Source organism: Aulostomus chinensis, chromosome 2 (assembly GCF_037954235.1).
Source record: "Aulostomus chinensis isolate RoL2024-O1b breed Wild chromosome 2, RoL_Achi_v1.0, whole genome shotgun sequence".
NCBI lineage: Eukaryota > Metazoa > Chordata > Actinopteri > Syngnathiformes > Aulostomidae > Aulostomus > Aulostomus chinensis.
In genome coordinates this window covers 8969488-8985297 of record NC_141321.1, presented here as the reverse complement: position 1 = coordinate 8985297, position 15810 = coordinate 8969488, and the positions used below count along the sequence as shown (strand labels likewise).

The 15810-nt window shown below is 42.9% G+C and overlaps 1 protein-coding gene across 5 annotated transcripts in view; it reads right to left on the bottom strand.

Moving 5' to 3' along the window:
* Positions 1-14366, bottom strand: part of tle3b (TLE family member 3, transcriptional corepressor b) — a 30851-nt gene extending 16485 nt beyond the window's left edge. The window contains exons 1-7 of one of the 5 annotated variants that reach the window (XM_086226302.1): positions 13917-14366; positions 13174-13417; positions 12674-12774; positions 12387-12450; positions 10483-10527; positions 3448-3510; positions 2940-3044 (exon numbers count right to left, since the gene is read on the bottom strand). In XM_086226302.1, the coding sequence (XP_086082428.1) occupies positions 2940-3044; positions 3448-3510; positions 10483-10527; positions 12387-12450; positions 12674-12774; positions 13174-13197 (402 nt within the window). In that variant the 5' untranslated portion in view covers positions 13198-13417; positions 13917-14366. The remainder of the gene's footprint in view (positions 1-2939; positions 3045-3447; positions 3511-10482; positions 10528-12386; positions 12451-12673; positions 12775-13173; positions 13418-13916) is intronic. The other 4 variants (XM_086226309.1, XM_086226321.1, XM_086226292.1 and 1 more) reach the window with 4 other exon arrangements.
* Positions 14367-15810: the final 1444 nt, after the last annotated feature.

Below are 15810 nucleotides of genomic sequence, written 5' to 3'. Positions count from 1 at the left end.
CGTGCAGGGATCGTTATCAAGAAGTCTCATTAGCGAGCGTTGGCTGAGGAGAGGAGTGAGGACAGCAGAGGGAAGGGAAGGAAGAGGGTGAGAGAGAATGGGGGTGGGGGAGAGATTCAAAAATAAATTGCTTCCAATTCAATATTCATGGATAAAGAGCTGGCTTCCTTTCACACTTATCTTTTTTCATTATGTGTAAATGCTGCCACAGCTCAGGCAACTTCCACAGGAAACAGGCAATTAAAGTTAACTAGGCGAAGCTGGCTCCCTGCAGAACGCTACTGTCAGGTGGAACAAGCATCAACAGCACCAGCACCAACCAGCTGGCAGACTGGCTTAATAAGTCTGACAATGATCGCCACATTACCTACCGCTAAAAACAGACCTGATCGAGTTCACTAATGGAATAGGACAGACGGAGTAAATGTTTGTGAAATACTCATCAGATAAAGAATTTAAGTGCTGACAACTTGCCTTCTACTTTGAGTTGTTTTTACCAGGTTTTTGAGGAAACCGATGACACCAAAGATGCAGACAAAGGACAAGATGCCAAAAATATCCAAACACATCTTAGTCATGCTTTGCCTCCAACAAGCAACATCTTCAAAAGGACACATGTTAGACTGGCAGCAAACAATTTTTAACACTTCAACAACAAGATGGATTTTATTTATTTCTGACCATCAATGTTGGATAGATACTGTGAGGAGGTGGTTGCTGCTGCTGGGTCGAAGGAGACAGGGAGAGGAGATTTAGCCAGACACAGATGAGCAAGAGAAATGAGGATGACAAAGAAATAAAAATAGAATAGAGTAACAAAAGCCTAATACATCCAGAGAACTTCTTTAACAAGCACATCTACTGCTTCTGGACTCTTCTTAAATAAAAAAAAAACTATAGACAATACAGTCATATATTGGTCTGATTGCAGCAGATTTTTTTAGACACTGAAGAGGAGGATGCCTCACTATTAAAGAGTTAATAGTCAGCCTTCTCAATAATAAAAGCATGCAAAGCTCTAAGAGAAGAGTCGCAACAATGTGAGTAGTTAATTTAGCCTACAACATTTACATAAGTTAAGCATTGCTTAACAATCTTATTCTCAGGGAAGTCATGGAAATAAGAGAGGGAACATAGAAATGAGACAGCACCTCTGACATGACGGTTTTGTTCACTTGCGTTCAAGCCATTGGTGTCATTTGTGTTTTATAATTGCTCAATGTGGTCCAAAAACAAACTAACAAACATCCATCATATTCTGAGAGCCTATGGTGGCTCCACCAATAGTCCATAACTCAAATGATCAGTACACTCAGACACCTGTGACGTCATCTTGAGTTAAGACGGACACAACATACTATGTCTTTTTGCCACCATTTATTGCCACCCTTTTGCAACCTTCAAGGTTGGCATTCAAATAAAGCAGGAATAGGCAGTGGACACACAGATGACCTGTGTTTAGGACACTGGTTTGAACTTGTTCATTGCTTACATTTTGAAAGAAAATTCTACACTATCACCCAAATACTCCAGACAGCTGCTGGAGCCTCTAGGTCCTCTGAATATGACTGAGTTTAACAACAAAAAGCCACAGCAGCACTCACACACACTGCAGGGAGACTGATTACCTGCCATGTCTACGCCCAAATAATTAAGCTCTTTTTTCCCTCTGCGCTCATTTTCTCTGTCCCTGCCCATCCTGAATGAAAGAAGGGTCATTCCTGTCATGGACAGTCAGAGCATTTTTTTCAGGGAAATAGGAAGTAATTATCTTGAAAACTGGGGGTTGTGCTCGTGGCTCATTTACTTTAATCGAATTCCGATATCCACCTCTCATTAGACTCGCCCCTTTACCACTGGGGCGAGCTAACCGCTGACTAACCTCTGCTACACAGGGCTAATCAAAAGGGTCAGTTATACATCTGGGTCCATGCTGCCTATTAGAAAGCAGCTACCCCCGTAGTTTTAAAATAAAAGCAGATGGTGGTAAAATGTCTATTTGGCTGAAGTAGAATTTTTGTGTATTTAGGGTTGTTGCTAAAATTAAAAGGTCAATTACTGTTTTTTAAAAACCTTTCCCCAAATCTCAGGCTGCTGCACATGTTCCCAATTAAACAATTTACAGGAAAATGTGCCTGTAATATTTAAAAAAAGGAGGTGAGAATATAAAAGTTAAAAGATTAAAAAAATAAATAAAATAAAAAATAATCAGCCAAGATCCTGTTGTCAGAGCAAGCTTTAAGAGAGTGTTTTATCCACAACATCTAAGATATGCTGAATATCTGCTGGGATCTCAACGTTGGTCCTAACCTGACTGCTTTAAATTCTTCTACTCTTGTGTCAGAGTCAGGCCTATTGGCTGGAACATTTTATCTAATCAAGGAGCAGCCAAAGTAAAATCCAAGAAACACAGTGCCGTGATCTCAGCCCTAACAGCATGACTGTATCAGATGTCCTTTGATTCTGCATACGAGAAGCATATCAGAGACAACCTGCTGTTAAGAATAGAAAACTGCATGCCAACAGGTCATGGTTAACCAACAATCAGAGAAATTATGGCAGTGAACACTACATTAACAGCACAGTGCAAACATTGTGAACTCAAATAAACACATAATAAACCACTGGAGACAGGGGCAAGCCTGCACAAGTGAAGAGGACATGGCATTTCTCATTTGTATAGTCTGAACATTCAAATGCCACAGACAGGGGAAGAAAATAGTGGCAGATTTACTCTCTTTCCCCCCGTACTTTCCTACTGAATCTATTTTCCAGATTATCCTCAGCATTTCAACTGAAGTGCATGAAGGTGAAATAAACCAGTAATGTAGCACGCTTGAATAGCTTCAATGTCTGTGTCAGAGCGCCGGTCCTCCTCTTTGTATGCAGCTTTGCCCCTAGCCTCGGGTCAAATGAAGAAAGAAGAGGGGTATACACACAGTGAGAGGCAGATTGGGAAGTCCACGTACCCCGATGATAGCATTCAGCTCAGTCATCGTTACCTGCTTGGCCCGTTCAACAGCCTGAGCCACCTGCTGTTGATGCTACAGGACAAAAAATGCAGACATGAAAACAAACATTTGTGATTTGCTGACTCAAGTTTAGATAAAGTACAGGCACCAGCTTGCACTAAAATATACAAGCAATCCGAGTGAAGTAATAAAGATTAGCAAGCTAATGTGCCACGGTGGTGGCCATAAATACTTACATATGCATACATCTGTGTTATACATTGTGCTGCCAGCCAAAATAGTCAATTTCATCATTCATTTTACAAAAAAAAGGCAATGGTTTGCAAAACTACTTATTAGCATCCCCTCCTTGTGTGAGGGCTGTTTTCCTCCTGTACATTCCATTTTCAGTGTGTCTGCCCCATAAACTGACAATGTCCTATACAGTTCAACTGACTTGGAGTGTATAATTAGTCTAGGTTTCAGCAACACTCACCTCTTGTGACAAGAATGGCATGATCTGAGCCAGGATTGCATTGAGACGTTTGGCAATCTCAGTCTGCAGGGGGAGAGAGACAAAATATCAGAATGACAGCCTGTGGGTGTCCTGTGAGCCAAAATAGAATTAAGCAGCTAAAATACATGTATATAACAAAATAGAGTGTGTATAGCCATACACACAAATGGTTGCAGCATCCAGCTGGATAGGCAAAGTACCACCTAACTAAATTGGGACCGGACTAAAACAAATTTACTTCCCATTCTGTCCTGCCTCCATTAAACCCTGGTCTTATTTCATTACAAGGCTGAAATATGCTAATACCATCTGGCTGGAGAGACCCTAATGAGGGCCATACTTCATAATTATGGACCATAGAGGGGTGTAGGGGGGGTGGGAAGTCAGGTTAACTCTCTGGCCCTATCTATCAGCGGCATCTTTGATATCGACCACAGAATATTAGCTGGGAGAGTAAGACGATACTACAGGGCCTCATGCACACTGAGCACTTTGTAGCATTGCATTTGGATAAATGGATATGCTTTAGTGGCCGCCAGGGATGTCCCAAGACATTCTTCCCACACCCATCTCCCTTTTTAAATCTTTACTTTCCAGAGAGAGAAAGGAGGAAGATGAAGAGGAGACAAAAGTAAAAAGCAGGATAAAGGTAAAGGGGCGATGTGTGTGTATGTGATGAGTGGTTAAGTGAAACACTGATTTGACACTAAGGTTATGTGGTTTGACTGAGCTAGGGGAGGTGAACTAATTGATTTTGAGAGTTTAGGGGTGAAGGTCCAGCAGGTGGATGTCGGGTGAAGAGGTCCTTCCTGCCGTTTAATACACAGATGCATTCCACTCATTTTCTCCCTTAACCTTGTTTAACTGTGAAAGGGGGAAGGGGGGATGAGAGGGAGGAAGAGAGAAACAGGAGGAGCCACTAGCATTTTCACAACCCTTGCTGTCACTCTTTTCATTTTGGATGGGGTGGTCAGGAGAAGATGGCAAGGGGAGGAGGGAGGGACACCTTTGCCGGCCTGTAAGGAATTACCTCACAACCCTGTCTGACCTTAAGAAAACTGTGCTGCCTCTCCATCCAGCCTCCCTCCTCCTCCTCCTGATGTTTCCTCACACCCCTCCCAAGTAAACTCCACTACTCTCCTCTGTACACTCCCTCCTTCCTCCTCACTCATTTTCCCCCTCCTCTGTTGCTAAGGCAACGCTATCTGGCAGGGATGATCGTTATGTAAATTGGGCTGGGGCCCTGACCAGAACAGCCTGTAAAATCATATTAGGTGCAGCACAGAGGCAGGTCATTAAATTGAATTTTCAGCCTGTCGATCTGATCAGCACGGGAAATTAATGAGGGATAACTAGGAAAGGGTTGGTTGGGAGGGGGCTGACACAGAAAGATGGGGGGGGGGCCCTCTTTGGAGACTCATAAACCATCATCATTAGTGGGGAATGGATACAATGACACACAGTTGGATTAGAGTGTTTCAGTATCACACCACTTCTCTGGAAATAGCTGCAAAGGGAGCAACATGGGGTGTGTAGGAACTAGTAGTATGGTGATACACTTGACCTTTACAGCAACATTACTAAACCCTGCACCACAAACTGACTCACAAGGGACTGCATCGATTTGTTCATAGCACATCACCACTGCAAAACCACCATTTGTATCAAAAACCTTCATCGAGGCACCAACTGAAAACACTGGTTTTTCATTCTGAAAGGAGAGCTGGAATGACAGGTGTTTGGAGAGCTGAGCTGCATTAAGGGTTTTTTAAGGATACATTTTTTTTCCCCCCAAAATCTTGGCCCCCATGTAAATTTATCCAAGTTACAAGACTGATTTGGAGTTAGGAAACAAAACAATGGAACAGACTTCCTTTGCGTTGATTCTTGTTTATCTTTGCCTATTCATTTAACACAGATGCTGTGTTTTTAGCACAGACATATGTCAGGAACTGTGATTGACTCACCGTCAACCTGGGAAGTACAGTACCATCCACCCCTTCAATTGAGCACCTGCCTTTGTCAGCAGCAAATCCAGTCACTGCACTCTGCCCAAACAGATTTCGCACGCGTAAAAGATCGAGGGTGTGAGGATCTTTTTACATAAATCAAATACAGTATTCAGAGCTGTGTTTTCATTGGTGGATCATCAACTCAAACTAAGAACTGCATTTTCATTTCCATTAAAAAAAAAACTAAAAAAATTTGGCCCTTCATTATTACTAGACCACCCAAGTACAAATATGTTGACCTAAAGTAATTTTCATGATTTTATGAATCAAGTTTTTCTGATATTGAGTGAGTGGTTCAAGTGCTGGCTAATAATTTTGTTCATAAGTTTTTTTAAGTGAGAAGTTTGAAAAATGAACTTTGGACTGTGCAATCATATTCGATGATCCTGCAGGCTACTGCAGGTTCTCCTTAAAAAGGGGTTGATATCAGGGGATTGCAATCTGCAATTTCACTATTTCATGTATAACACCCCTTCCTCACAGACCAAAAACTAGTTTACACTTTCTAACATGAAGCTTTTCTCTGCAATGGGAACAGACCCTGGAGCTAAAAACTACAACAGAAACATCATCACTGTACTCCATGCTGCTACTGCTACAAATGATTGTATACAAACCTAATATACTTCAATCTGGTGTTTTTACAATGCTGTTCATTTCATTCCGGTACAGCGACTGCGTTCCTGATGTCAAACATGACCAACAAAAAAATAAATAAAAAAACCTGAAAGGCAACACCTAATCTACTCACAGAGGAAATCTACTTTCAACCTGGGATTAAAAAAACAATCTCCAACACTAGTCCTCTAAAGTGGGGTGCGTGTTTGTCTGTTCTGGGCTACTGCAGATGTAACATGGTGGGCTATGTAGGGTAAAAAAAAAAGCGGGGGGTTATTTTAAGCAAAAGAAAACAACCATTTTTAGCCTTTAGGTGATTGTACACTCATGACAACATAGTTATGAATATTCTATCACATGGAGATCCCCCTAAATCCTACCCTGCTCCTTTAAGAAGGGCATTTGACAGGCATTTTGCTGGAAAATTACTGATAACACATCACATCCCAGCACTCTTAAATGATTTTCACTTTACTTTGGAGGTACTTTTTTCCACACTGCTTTTAGCAGCAGAGACAGACACTGCAAAGAGTTTATTGTCACTTAAAGCCACTGAAAACAGAAGCCTTTGAGCTAGCAGAGGCTTTTCACTGTGCCTCCACAATTACAGGTACTCAGGGTTTTTAGTAGCACCAGAGCCTGGAGAGGCTCTCTCTCCATTGCATCCCTCTGTCAATGGTGCGTTGAAAGCCATTTGGCTGTTTGTCGCTCCAGGCATTAGCCCCCAAGTGGAGACTAGAGTCTCTGACGAGGATTCAATTGGCGAGGAAAACAAGTAGGGGTGGGGGTGGGGGCAGAGATGGCTGTTTGGGAATTATCTTTGTAACCAGAGCAGAGGAAGGAAGAGGCACTTAGAGGTATCTTGTTCATTACAAATGCATGAAGAATATTTTGCATGTGAATGTCATTCTATTTTGAGTTCATACACACAAAACTGAAGTGACATCCTTGTCTCCAGGGGCGCATATGGAAATGGGCTTTTTTTTCCTCCAACAGATTATTTTGTTAGAGTTGGAATCATCATGTAGACAATATTTCCATAGCGATCACTCTGAACTATGCCTTTCATAAACACACAGATAAACACGGCAACAATCTTCCATTTCAAACCAACCATGATCAGCTGGTTGAGTGCACACACACCCAGATGCTAATTGTGTAACACTGTTCTGCCAGCCCCTATTGCCTGGCTATCAAAATAAAGCATGTCTCACAGCCTCCAGTAACCTCATCAACATCCCATGAGAGAGAGAATGTGTGTGTGTTCTCAAAGTCGGTTTGTTTTGGCTTAGAGACAGGTCGGCCATCATCACCTTGGCAAACAATTCCAGGAATGCCATATTAATTATTCATTTGCACAAGCTCTCTTTTACCCTCCTTCTGCTCCTCCTTTCACCCTCTTCCTCCATTCTGGAAACAGATAGGGCTTGATAAAGCACATTTCTTCTCTCACTCAACAAGTGAGGAAATGGACATGTGCAACACATTCACAAAAACAGCTTCCTGTAGTGCAACAAAAGTGAACACGTATTCATGGCTTGATGCAGGAGTCTGATTATAAATCCTTAGAATCAATTTTTTCCTCAACACAGTCTTCTAATTTATGCAATAGAGAGTTGACATCTGAATGTAGACAAGACAGATAAACAGGCACCACAACAGAGAACAGGTAGTGAAAAACAAAGCAACCCACACCACAAAGTCAGCAGGGCCATGATGCTGAGGCAGCCTAATGAGCTGTGCTAATTAAAATCACTTATTGACAGCGAGCACGGGTGATTACCTCCACCCTGCACTCTTTGCCATCATAAGAGACACTGTCAAAACAAATTACCCCCCAGCAGCCACACAGATCCTTTTTACTAGCAACCATTCAGCTCACCAGCTGCGTGGAGGAAGCGCTGTTTGAGTGTACAGACATGGCAGGTATTACTATGCAAGGGACAGCAGTTTATTTATATACAGGTGTGTGTGTGTGTGCTTTTTATGCTTCTTCTCAATCCAGTTTAGCAGTGACAAAGACAAAGTGAGTTGAGTGAGTTTTTTTTCACACTCAAATAAATCTCCTAACACAGGCAAAGTAAATAGCCCCACCCCCTTACTGATAACAGGGACAGCTAAGGGCTGTCCGTTTACCTCTCGCTGATGTCATCACAAACATCAGGGATAAGGGAAAAAAGATGGGGAAAAGGAGGTGGAAGGAATCATGTATTATTCAGAGCGCACTGTCGACTCCACCAGGCTTATTGATAAACAAAGGAGATGCACAGGGGAGGACCAGTCGATTAACCCATTTACCCTGAAGCCTCACACTCCTTTCCTGTTTTCACCCCCCACACCCTTCACCTCTAGTTCTGTCCACTGCCACCAGCAGACCCCAAGAACACCCAGCTTCATTCCACCTCACATTGCTTCAACCCCCTTCTTGGCATCTGACAGAAAAAACTAAAGTATGGGGAGCGGGAGTGCCAGGTCCTTCATACAACATACACACACAAAAATCTATGCCCGATGAATTGTGCAGTGTGGTGCTGTTCAAACTGGGCAACCCTCCCACTGATGCCATTAACCTTCCACATCTGAGGGCCATGAAGTCTCCACCCCGCCTCTTTTTCTCCGTCTCTGACACACACACACTCTCATACACCATATCACACAGCTAATGACACAAGGGCCATCATTCACATCACATTGTCGAACGGTGGGCAGACAAAGGAGGGGGCAGCAATGAAAAGACATACGAGCACTGGGAGGTGGTGGATAAGGAGAACTGAGGAGGCAAAGGTGACTGAGGAAATCAAAGAGTGCAATACAGAATCAGAGCAAATGGAAATAAATGAGAGAAGATACAACAGTTCCAGAAGGATGAATTCTAACAAGGCCATAAAAGTCAACAGCATAAATGATTATGGTGATTTTTGCTTTTTTTTTTTAAGGTAGATTTCACATGGCGTATTACATGGCCTCAGGTCACATCCTGAGCTTACTACAAGTGTTGTTTACGTGTGTGGTCTGGCTTTTACAGAGCAGTAATATGAAGGACACTGGTGATCGTGTTAGCATGAGACCAGAAAATGCTTTAGTTTCACCAAACCTTAACTGATCAATTACAGCCAACAGACAGCATGAGTTCATGAAGTGGACAAGTGATGAGAGGATATTTATTCTAACATTAGACTTGGATCTCTTCAGCTATGACTTTCTGCTTTTTTCTATTAGCCAGATAATCCGGAATTTGTATGTAACACGTTGTTATAACAATTTTCTCTCAAATGCTAATCAATTAATCCAACAATTGGTTCAGCATCAAGTTTCACAGCCATTTCCAGGAACTGCATCTGACTGCTGCTTCCATCTTAGAATTTACTGTGATTTTATTGCAAAAAACAGATTAAAATAATGCTGAAGTTATGACATTGTGAGGCTGATTTGTTTGTACAAAGCATTCATGCTTCAAGTCAACAAGCAATCAACTTTTAGAATAATTGTTTTCTGAATGGAGTTTGTATTTGAAGGAGCACATGCAATCAATTTCTACATGAAATTGAGCTAGTAGATCCAGCATTTCTCTATTGACATCACAGGTGATCGAGATTTTTGTGACCTCTGATCTGGATGAATACCACAGGAGATCTTAGGGCCTTGCTTGGGGACATATCTACCATGCATTCTTCACACTCTAGAGGTTGTCAGCTCACTAAATCTTCAGGTTAAAAGATGGTTGTCATAAACATGACACCATTCTGCCACCAAAACTCTTGACAAGGTAAGTGAAAGCAAACCAGAACAGAGAACAACAAACCAGAAGTTTTCTAAGCTAAATCTTGATTGAAATGAGATGCTGTTATCATTCATAAGCCTGAGAAGGATTTCACATATCTGGTGCCATCTCTCCATGCTACTGAAATGTCTTCTTGGGTGGCATTTATGAAACTGTAGATAGTCCTCCATTGCAGCATGATGCCCAGCACTGGGTGGCAGCTGAGCTAACTAGCTTTTAGTGCAGCTGGCACTGGGGAGGCAGACTCTGCTCCTGACACATGCACACACGTACACACAACGGCACATTCTTGTGCACACGCTTACACACATTCAGAGGGAGAACCCACACAAAAACACATCCTCTCGGACTGTCTGCCAAATACTTCACTTTAATCTTATCAAACCATCCGCATCAGGCAGCGTGCCCTTCGTGTTGTTTAGCCCGTCAGCATTTTTTTCCCAGCAGGAAGCCAGTATGTGTATTCCTCCTGAAGGCATTTAAGGATGAGGGTAGAAACTAAGGTCACGGTGTGTGTGTGTGTGTTTGGATTCCTGAATCACAAGGAAAAAACAACAACATTGTTTTGACTTCACACAGACCATCCTTGACATGGCTACATACCTGTTTGTGCATCTCAATGTTGAGCCCGTAAGACATCTCATAGTACTGAAAGTACAGGACACAGGGAAGCATTAATACAGTAAAATGGTGACTTCATATTTTGTACTTCAGACTTTCCAAGATACCTAATCTTTCATATAGACTGTGTGAACTCTCAGTTGCATACAGCCAAGTAGAAATCACAACCATGTACCTTGTGGAATTTTTTTTTTTTTACTGTAGTCAGACTGTCAGCGAAAATTAATAAGTGTGTCATTTATGTCCTTGAAAGCCTCCCCAACATTAAAGAGAGACATTGTGGCAAATGCAAGAAACATTAAAAACAAACAGTAACCAAAGAGGTTAATGACTCCATGCACTGCACAGCAAATAAGACTATTGTTCTCTTGAACTTTCTTCTATATATTTAAAAACAAAAGGAGAATATGAACACTATTAATGAAAACAACATTATAGGCTGTTGGCTGCCAAACCACTGAGCCAACAAAGTGACTCAAACAAAAGCCAAGCAATTGGCCTTTTTAATAAAACAAACATATTCCATTTATTTCAGCTACTCATTCCATCTCAGATGGAAACATAAAATTATCTCTTAAATTTACAAACAAGATAAGCACATTAAGAGGTTGTAGATATGTCACTTGTCAGATAAAGATTGTTTTTCCATGTGCACAACATTGCCTCTCCTGTAATAGAGCCTTTGAGTAGGGTTGTTGTTGGGAAGAAAATGAGTCTTTGTCTATTTGATCATCAGGGAGCTCTGAACTGTCTGTTGTAAAATTTCGCCGCAGTACTGGAGCAGATGTACATTGAACCTCCTTGCAGCACGTTGATAGGAATCAGGGACTTATCTCTGGTCTAGTGTGGTTTCTAAAAATGGTGCTGACATGAAGCAAAAATGTTCCACTGTCACAGGAGTTTACAGAAATAAAAATTGAGCTCAACATTACTGCTTATTGGCTTGAAATGGATTTTTATTTTGATGATAATAAAGCTGCACTTATTATTTTCATCAATTAAATTAGCCTGGTGATTATTTTTTTCCATCTCTTAATCAACTGACAATGCGGTCTATTAAATGTCAGGAATGAGTGAAAAGTTCTTATAACCTCGCCTAAAATGATGCCCTTGAATGTTTTATCTACAGTGCAAAATATATTCACAAGAGGAAAAAAAGAGCAGACTGTACTGATTTGAGAGGCTTGTAGCAAATAGTTGATTTCTATTTAAAAAAAATAATTATACTTAAGTTATCAATACCTCTACCATCAAATAGTAAGAAAAAAAATCATTAAAAGGTTTTGCATTTAGGTGATATACAACTTGAGTAATTTATGTCTGACAGAAAGGTTAACAGTAGCACATTCATTTAATTATTTGGAGTCTTTTTCATCTGGCCCTAGTCCTCTATTATCATTAGGGTTGAGGAAAAACACACCAAGTCTGCACTCGTATCTCAGAAACCCCTGGGTGTGTCAAAAGTGTCACCTTGGGAGCGTTAAGAGGAAAAAAATACAGGAAACCCTTTGATTCATGCACAAAGCCAGCAGACCAGTCATTAACCCCCCCCCCCCCCCCCCCCAGTCATGTTGGGTGTGTTAGGGAGGGGTCGCAGAGGGTCATAAAGAGGACCCCGGGGCCATGGAGGGGGGTAGTCACACCCCGCAATCAATAGTTGGACATCTGACCCCTGCTAGAGTTCCAACTGCCCCGTCACACACCCCCACTCTGCCCCTTCTTATCCAATGAAAACACATGCATGAGTCAACAATGCCAAGCAGGGACAAATGCTAACACGGCCTCTGCAAAACACCAGCGCTGCACCACCTGTGACTGTTCACCTGAGGCTAAAGGGCGGATACGGCATTAAATCAAAGTGACAGCTTTACAGTGATTCCTCTTACCATGACGTAGTGGCGCTGCATCTCTGTCTTTTCATTGGCCAGTTTATCGTATTCCACTTTAAGACTTCAGGAGAAGGGAACACATGAAAACATGTTTAATTTTGGGTGTAACTTAATTAGAAAAATTCTTTTTTTCCCAGAGTGTTATCTCAGACACAATAGCAGAGCAGTTATATTTATGTTACATCAATCTACACATGCATGAAACTACAAAGATGGAACAAAGGAGCTTCCTCTTCCTATTCTCTCCAGGAAGCCAGAGCTGTTTACTCTAGCCTTGTCATTACCTGTGATACTGGGCCTGCAGGAACTGAAATTCGTCTTTGATTCTGTCGCAAGACTCGGCCACAGTGAACTTGAAGCCAGGCTGCCCTGGCTGGTGAGGTGCCTGAAATGTGCAAGGGTGGAGATGCCACAGGTGTAAGTAACAGTAATATGACGGCCTCCCCTCAGCCATCCATCCTCCGAGTAGTAGTATGACATGGTGGACAAAGGGTGCGGGGGTGTCAGAGCACTCTACTATTTACATTCCAGCTCTGTAAATGCGGATGGTCATTTTACAGGTGGGTGGGATAATCCAGACTAAAACCTCTAGTATTGCCGTCGATAAACATGCTCCCTCCAGTCAGTCCGCAGCCAGAGAAGCGCCTCAGCAGCACCGATGCACACCATAAATAGTAAGGTGTGCATCAGCAGCACCAGCTCTAGTCAGACGAGCTGATTAGGCTACTTCCAAGGGCGGTGCATCTGCATCAATTTACAAAGAGTGACAAACACAGCTACTTACCGGATGCCGGCCTTGTGGATACATGTCGAATCCTTCACACAAGGGAATTGGGTAATATTTGTTTTTTTGCTTTTTTCTTCGTCTGTATTTCCTTTCGTAATCCCAGTGAAGGCGCGGCAAATCTCCGCCACCCCCTCCCCCGGACGCGCAGGATGGCGGCGGACAAAGCCCTGATCTCGGCTTTGAGGCGCACTCAGACCCCGACCATTGGAGGTCTCACCTCCTCGGCCTTTTCTTTGCACACCTAAACAAACAGAAAACGAGGCACAGCTTGATCAGATTTGGCAGCAAGCGACCCCAACACCTGAATTAAAGCTTGATAAAGTTTGAAAGTCACACGGCTTTAATTCTATTACAACCAACCCCTATGACAATATTCCCCGCTTGTTTGCCAAGAATCTGTTGCCTCCATTTGCACTAAAGAGGAAGGAAACCCGAGCAAACTGTGAGCGATCAATTAAACACCAAAGTTGATAGTTTTGATCACAGCTTCAGCGACGTGATGCGGCGGAGGTTGATTTTTTTTCCGAAAATACGAGTTGTCGTCCTCAAAACACCACACCGACACAGCGAGTTGTTTGAGTGGTCCAAGAGATCAGAAAAAAAAAACAAGGAGCCGCTGCTTTTCAAAGTCGGCTGCCATGAAGCCGCACCACCACCACCACCACCACCACCACCAACAACAACTCCTCCTCCACCTCCACCCGTCTTGTTAGCGGCTCTCTTCATGTCGCCCTTTTTACCTTTGTCTCCACAGAGTCCTCCCCTCTCCTCTTCTCCGCACAGGTTAAAATTTAATATCCACACTTATTCACTTGTACAGCCGCCACGGTGCGGTAACGGCGGACGACGACAGCCGCCGTATCTCCTCTTCTCTGCCCCTTGAGAGTCCTTCAAAACCCCGGTGTTCCCGAGGCGGAGAGCGGCTCTCCTCCGGTCGGGCGCTGGGAACCCCTGGACCGGACCCTTGACGCGAAAACAACTTCAAAGAAAGCGACCGTTACATCCAGTAGCGGGGCGCGGAGCTTCCGGCGGGGCCGACGGTTAGTTGTCGGGCGCAAAAGCGGGTTGAATATTTTTTGAAAATGTCGGCAGATGTGAAATACACCACGAGCTAGCTCCTCCGCCGCCGCGCGCGCTATACCACACACAGACTGTGCACTGACACGAGGACCCGACTGCCGCGAGAGCGCCCCGCGCTAACCAATTGGGTACTTGGAAGGAGTTTAGCGAATCCGGCCAATCGCTGGGAGACGGCCCCACGTGGGGAAAACCTGTAATCCACGGTTCTGATTGGGCGGTGATATGTGACCTCATTCGTTCGCCATTTTGGATTTGAAGTGACATTCAGCGCGTTCAACAACTTGTTCAAAACAAAGGTAATAATTTATATATTAGCGCGCTGCAGCCGGTGACTCGGCGAGCTGGATGTTAGGAAAAAACGACGTGTTTTTTTCTCTGCATCAAATCAATAGTAAAGCAATAATCTGGCGTGAACAGGACATTTAAACCTGGTCAAATCAATAAAAACCCGAAGCTCTGTGAATGTGTGCTTTATGTGTTATTGTTTAGTAAAACTGTTACATGGAAAAATACTGTTAGACTGAATTCAAGAAGAAGAAGAAGAAAACACTCAAAGCCAGATAAGAGAAATTAATTCAAGCCTGGAGGTGCAGCCGATGAGAATGCGGCTTAATCTACAACAGAGTGTCCTTTAAGTGACTTGAATTGATCGACCTATTTCTAACAAACCTCAAGCATCTACAAGCTTCCTCTATCAGCAGCGGTCGGTAGGATACAACACGTCTGTGCTGGAGGAGATCAGCCTATCACGTGTTGATCGCTACGCTCGTCCCCACGTGGGATCCGCCGCCTCCTCTCACCGCTCTCCAGCCAATGGCGTGTCAGCGGTCTTCCTCCGCGGCTTGTCATTGGTGCAGGGCGGGGGAAGCTGTCAGTCAGGAGCCCCGCACGTCAATTAAACCCACGTTGGGCTCAGCGGCGTTGACAAATGCCTGCGCTACTCTCCCTCCTGCCTGCGAATAGAGGCTGGAATGGCTGCTTAATTAGCTTCGAATGGCTTTTCCTTTCAGCTCAAACAATCTGTCACTACCATGTGGTAAAAAGAGCCTTGCATAAAACAAAAGCAGGGAAAAAAAAGCCAGTAGGGGCTAAATATCAGTTTGATCCCCCCCCCCCCCATGAAAACATTTGCTGCAAAACAAAGCTTTTACCTTGCTCAAACATTAGCTCGCTTCACTTCAATGTCCTCATTTCTTCTGAAATTGTTTTTATTTCTTGACGTCCATTTTGTTCCTTAACATTTTAAATGTAACAATATATTTCCTGAAATAAGTTTGGCAAGCCTTTATGACATTTCCCTGTTGATTTTCAATAATAATGGTCATGTTGGCTAACTGTTTTAGGGGATGAATTATTTACTTGTGTATTTCAACTTTACACCATTGATTTTAAAAGGGATATCTTGGGACAAATCTCCACAATGGCATCCATGAGGTGTGATATTTTTTTCTACAACACAATGCAGAGCATGTCTGTTTCAAAATGGAAAAATTAAAACCACTTCTCCAGCGGAACAATAATCAAACTCATTGTCTAGATTATATATTTGTATTC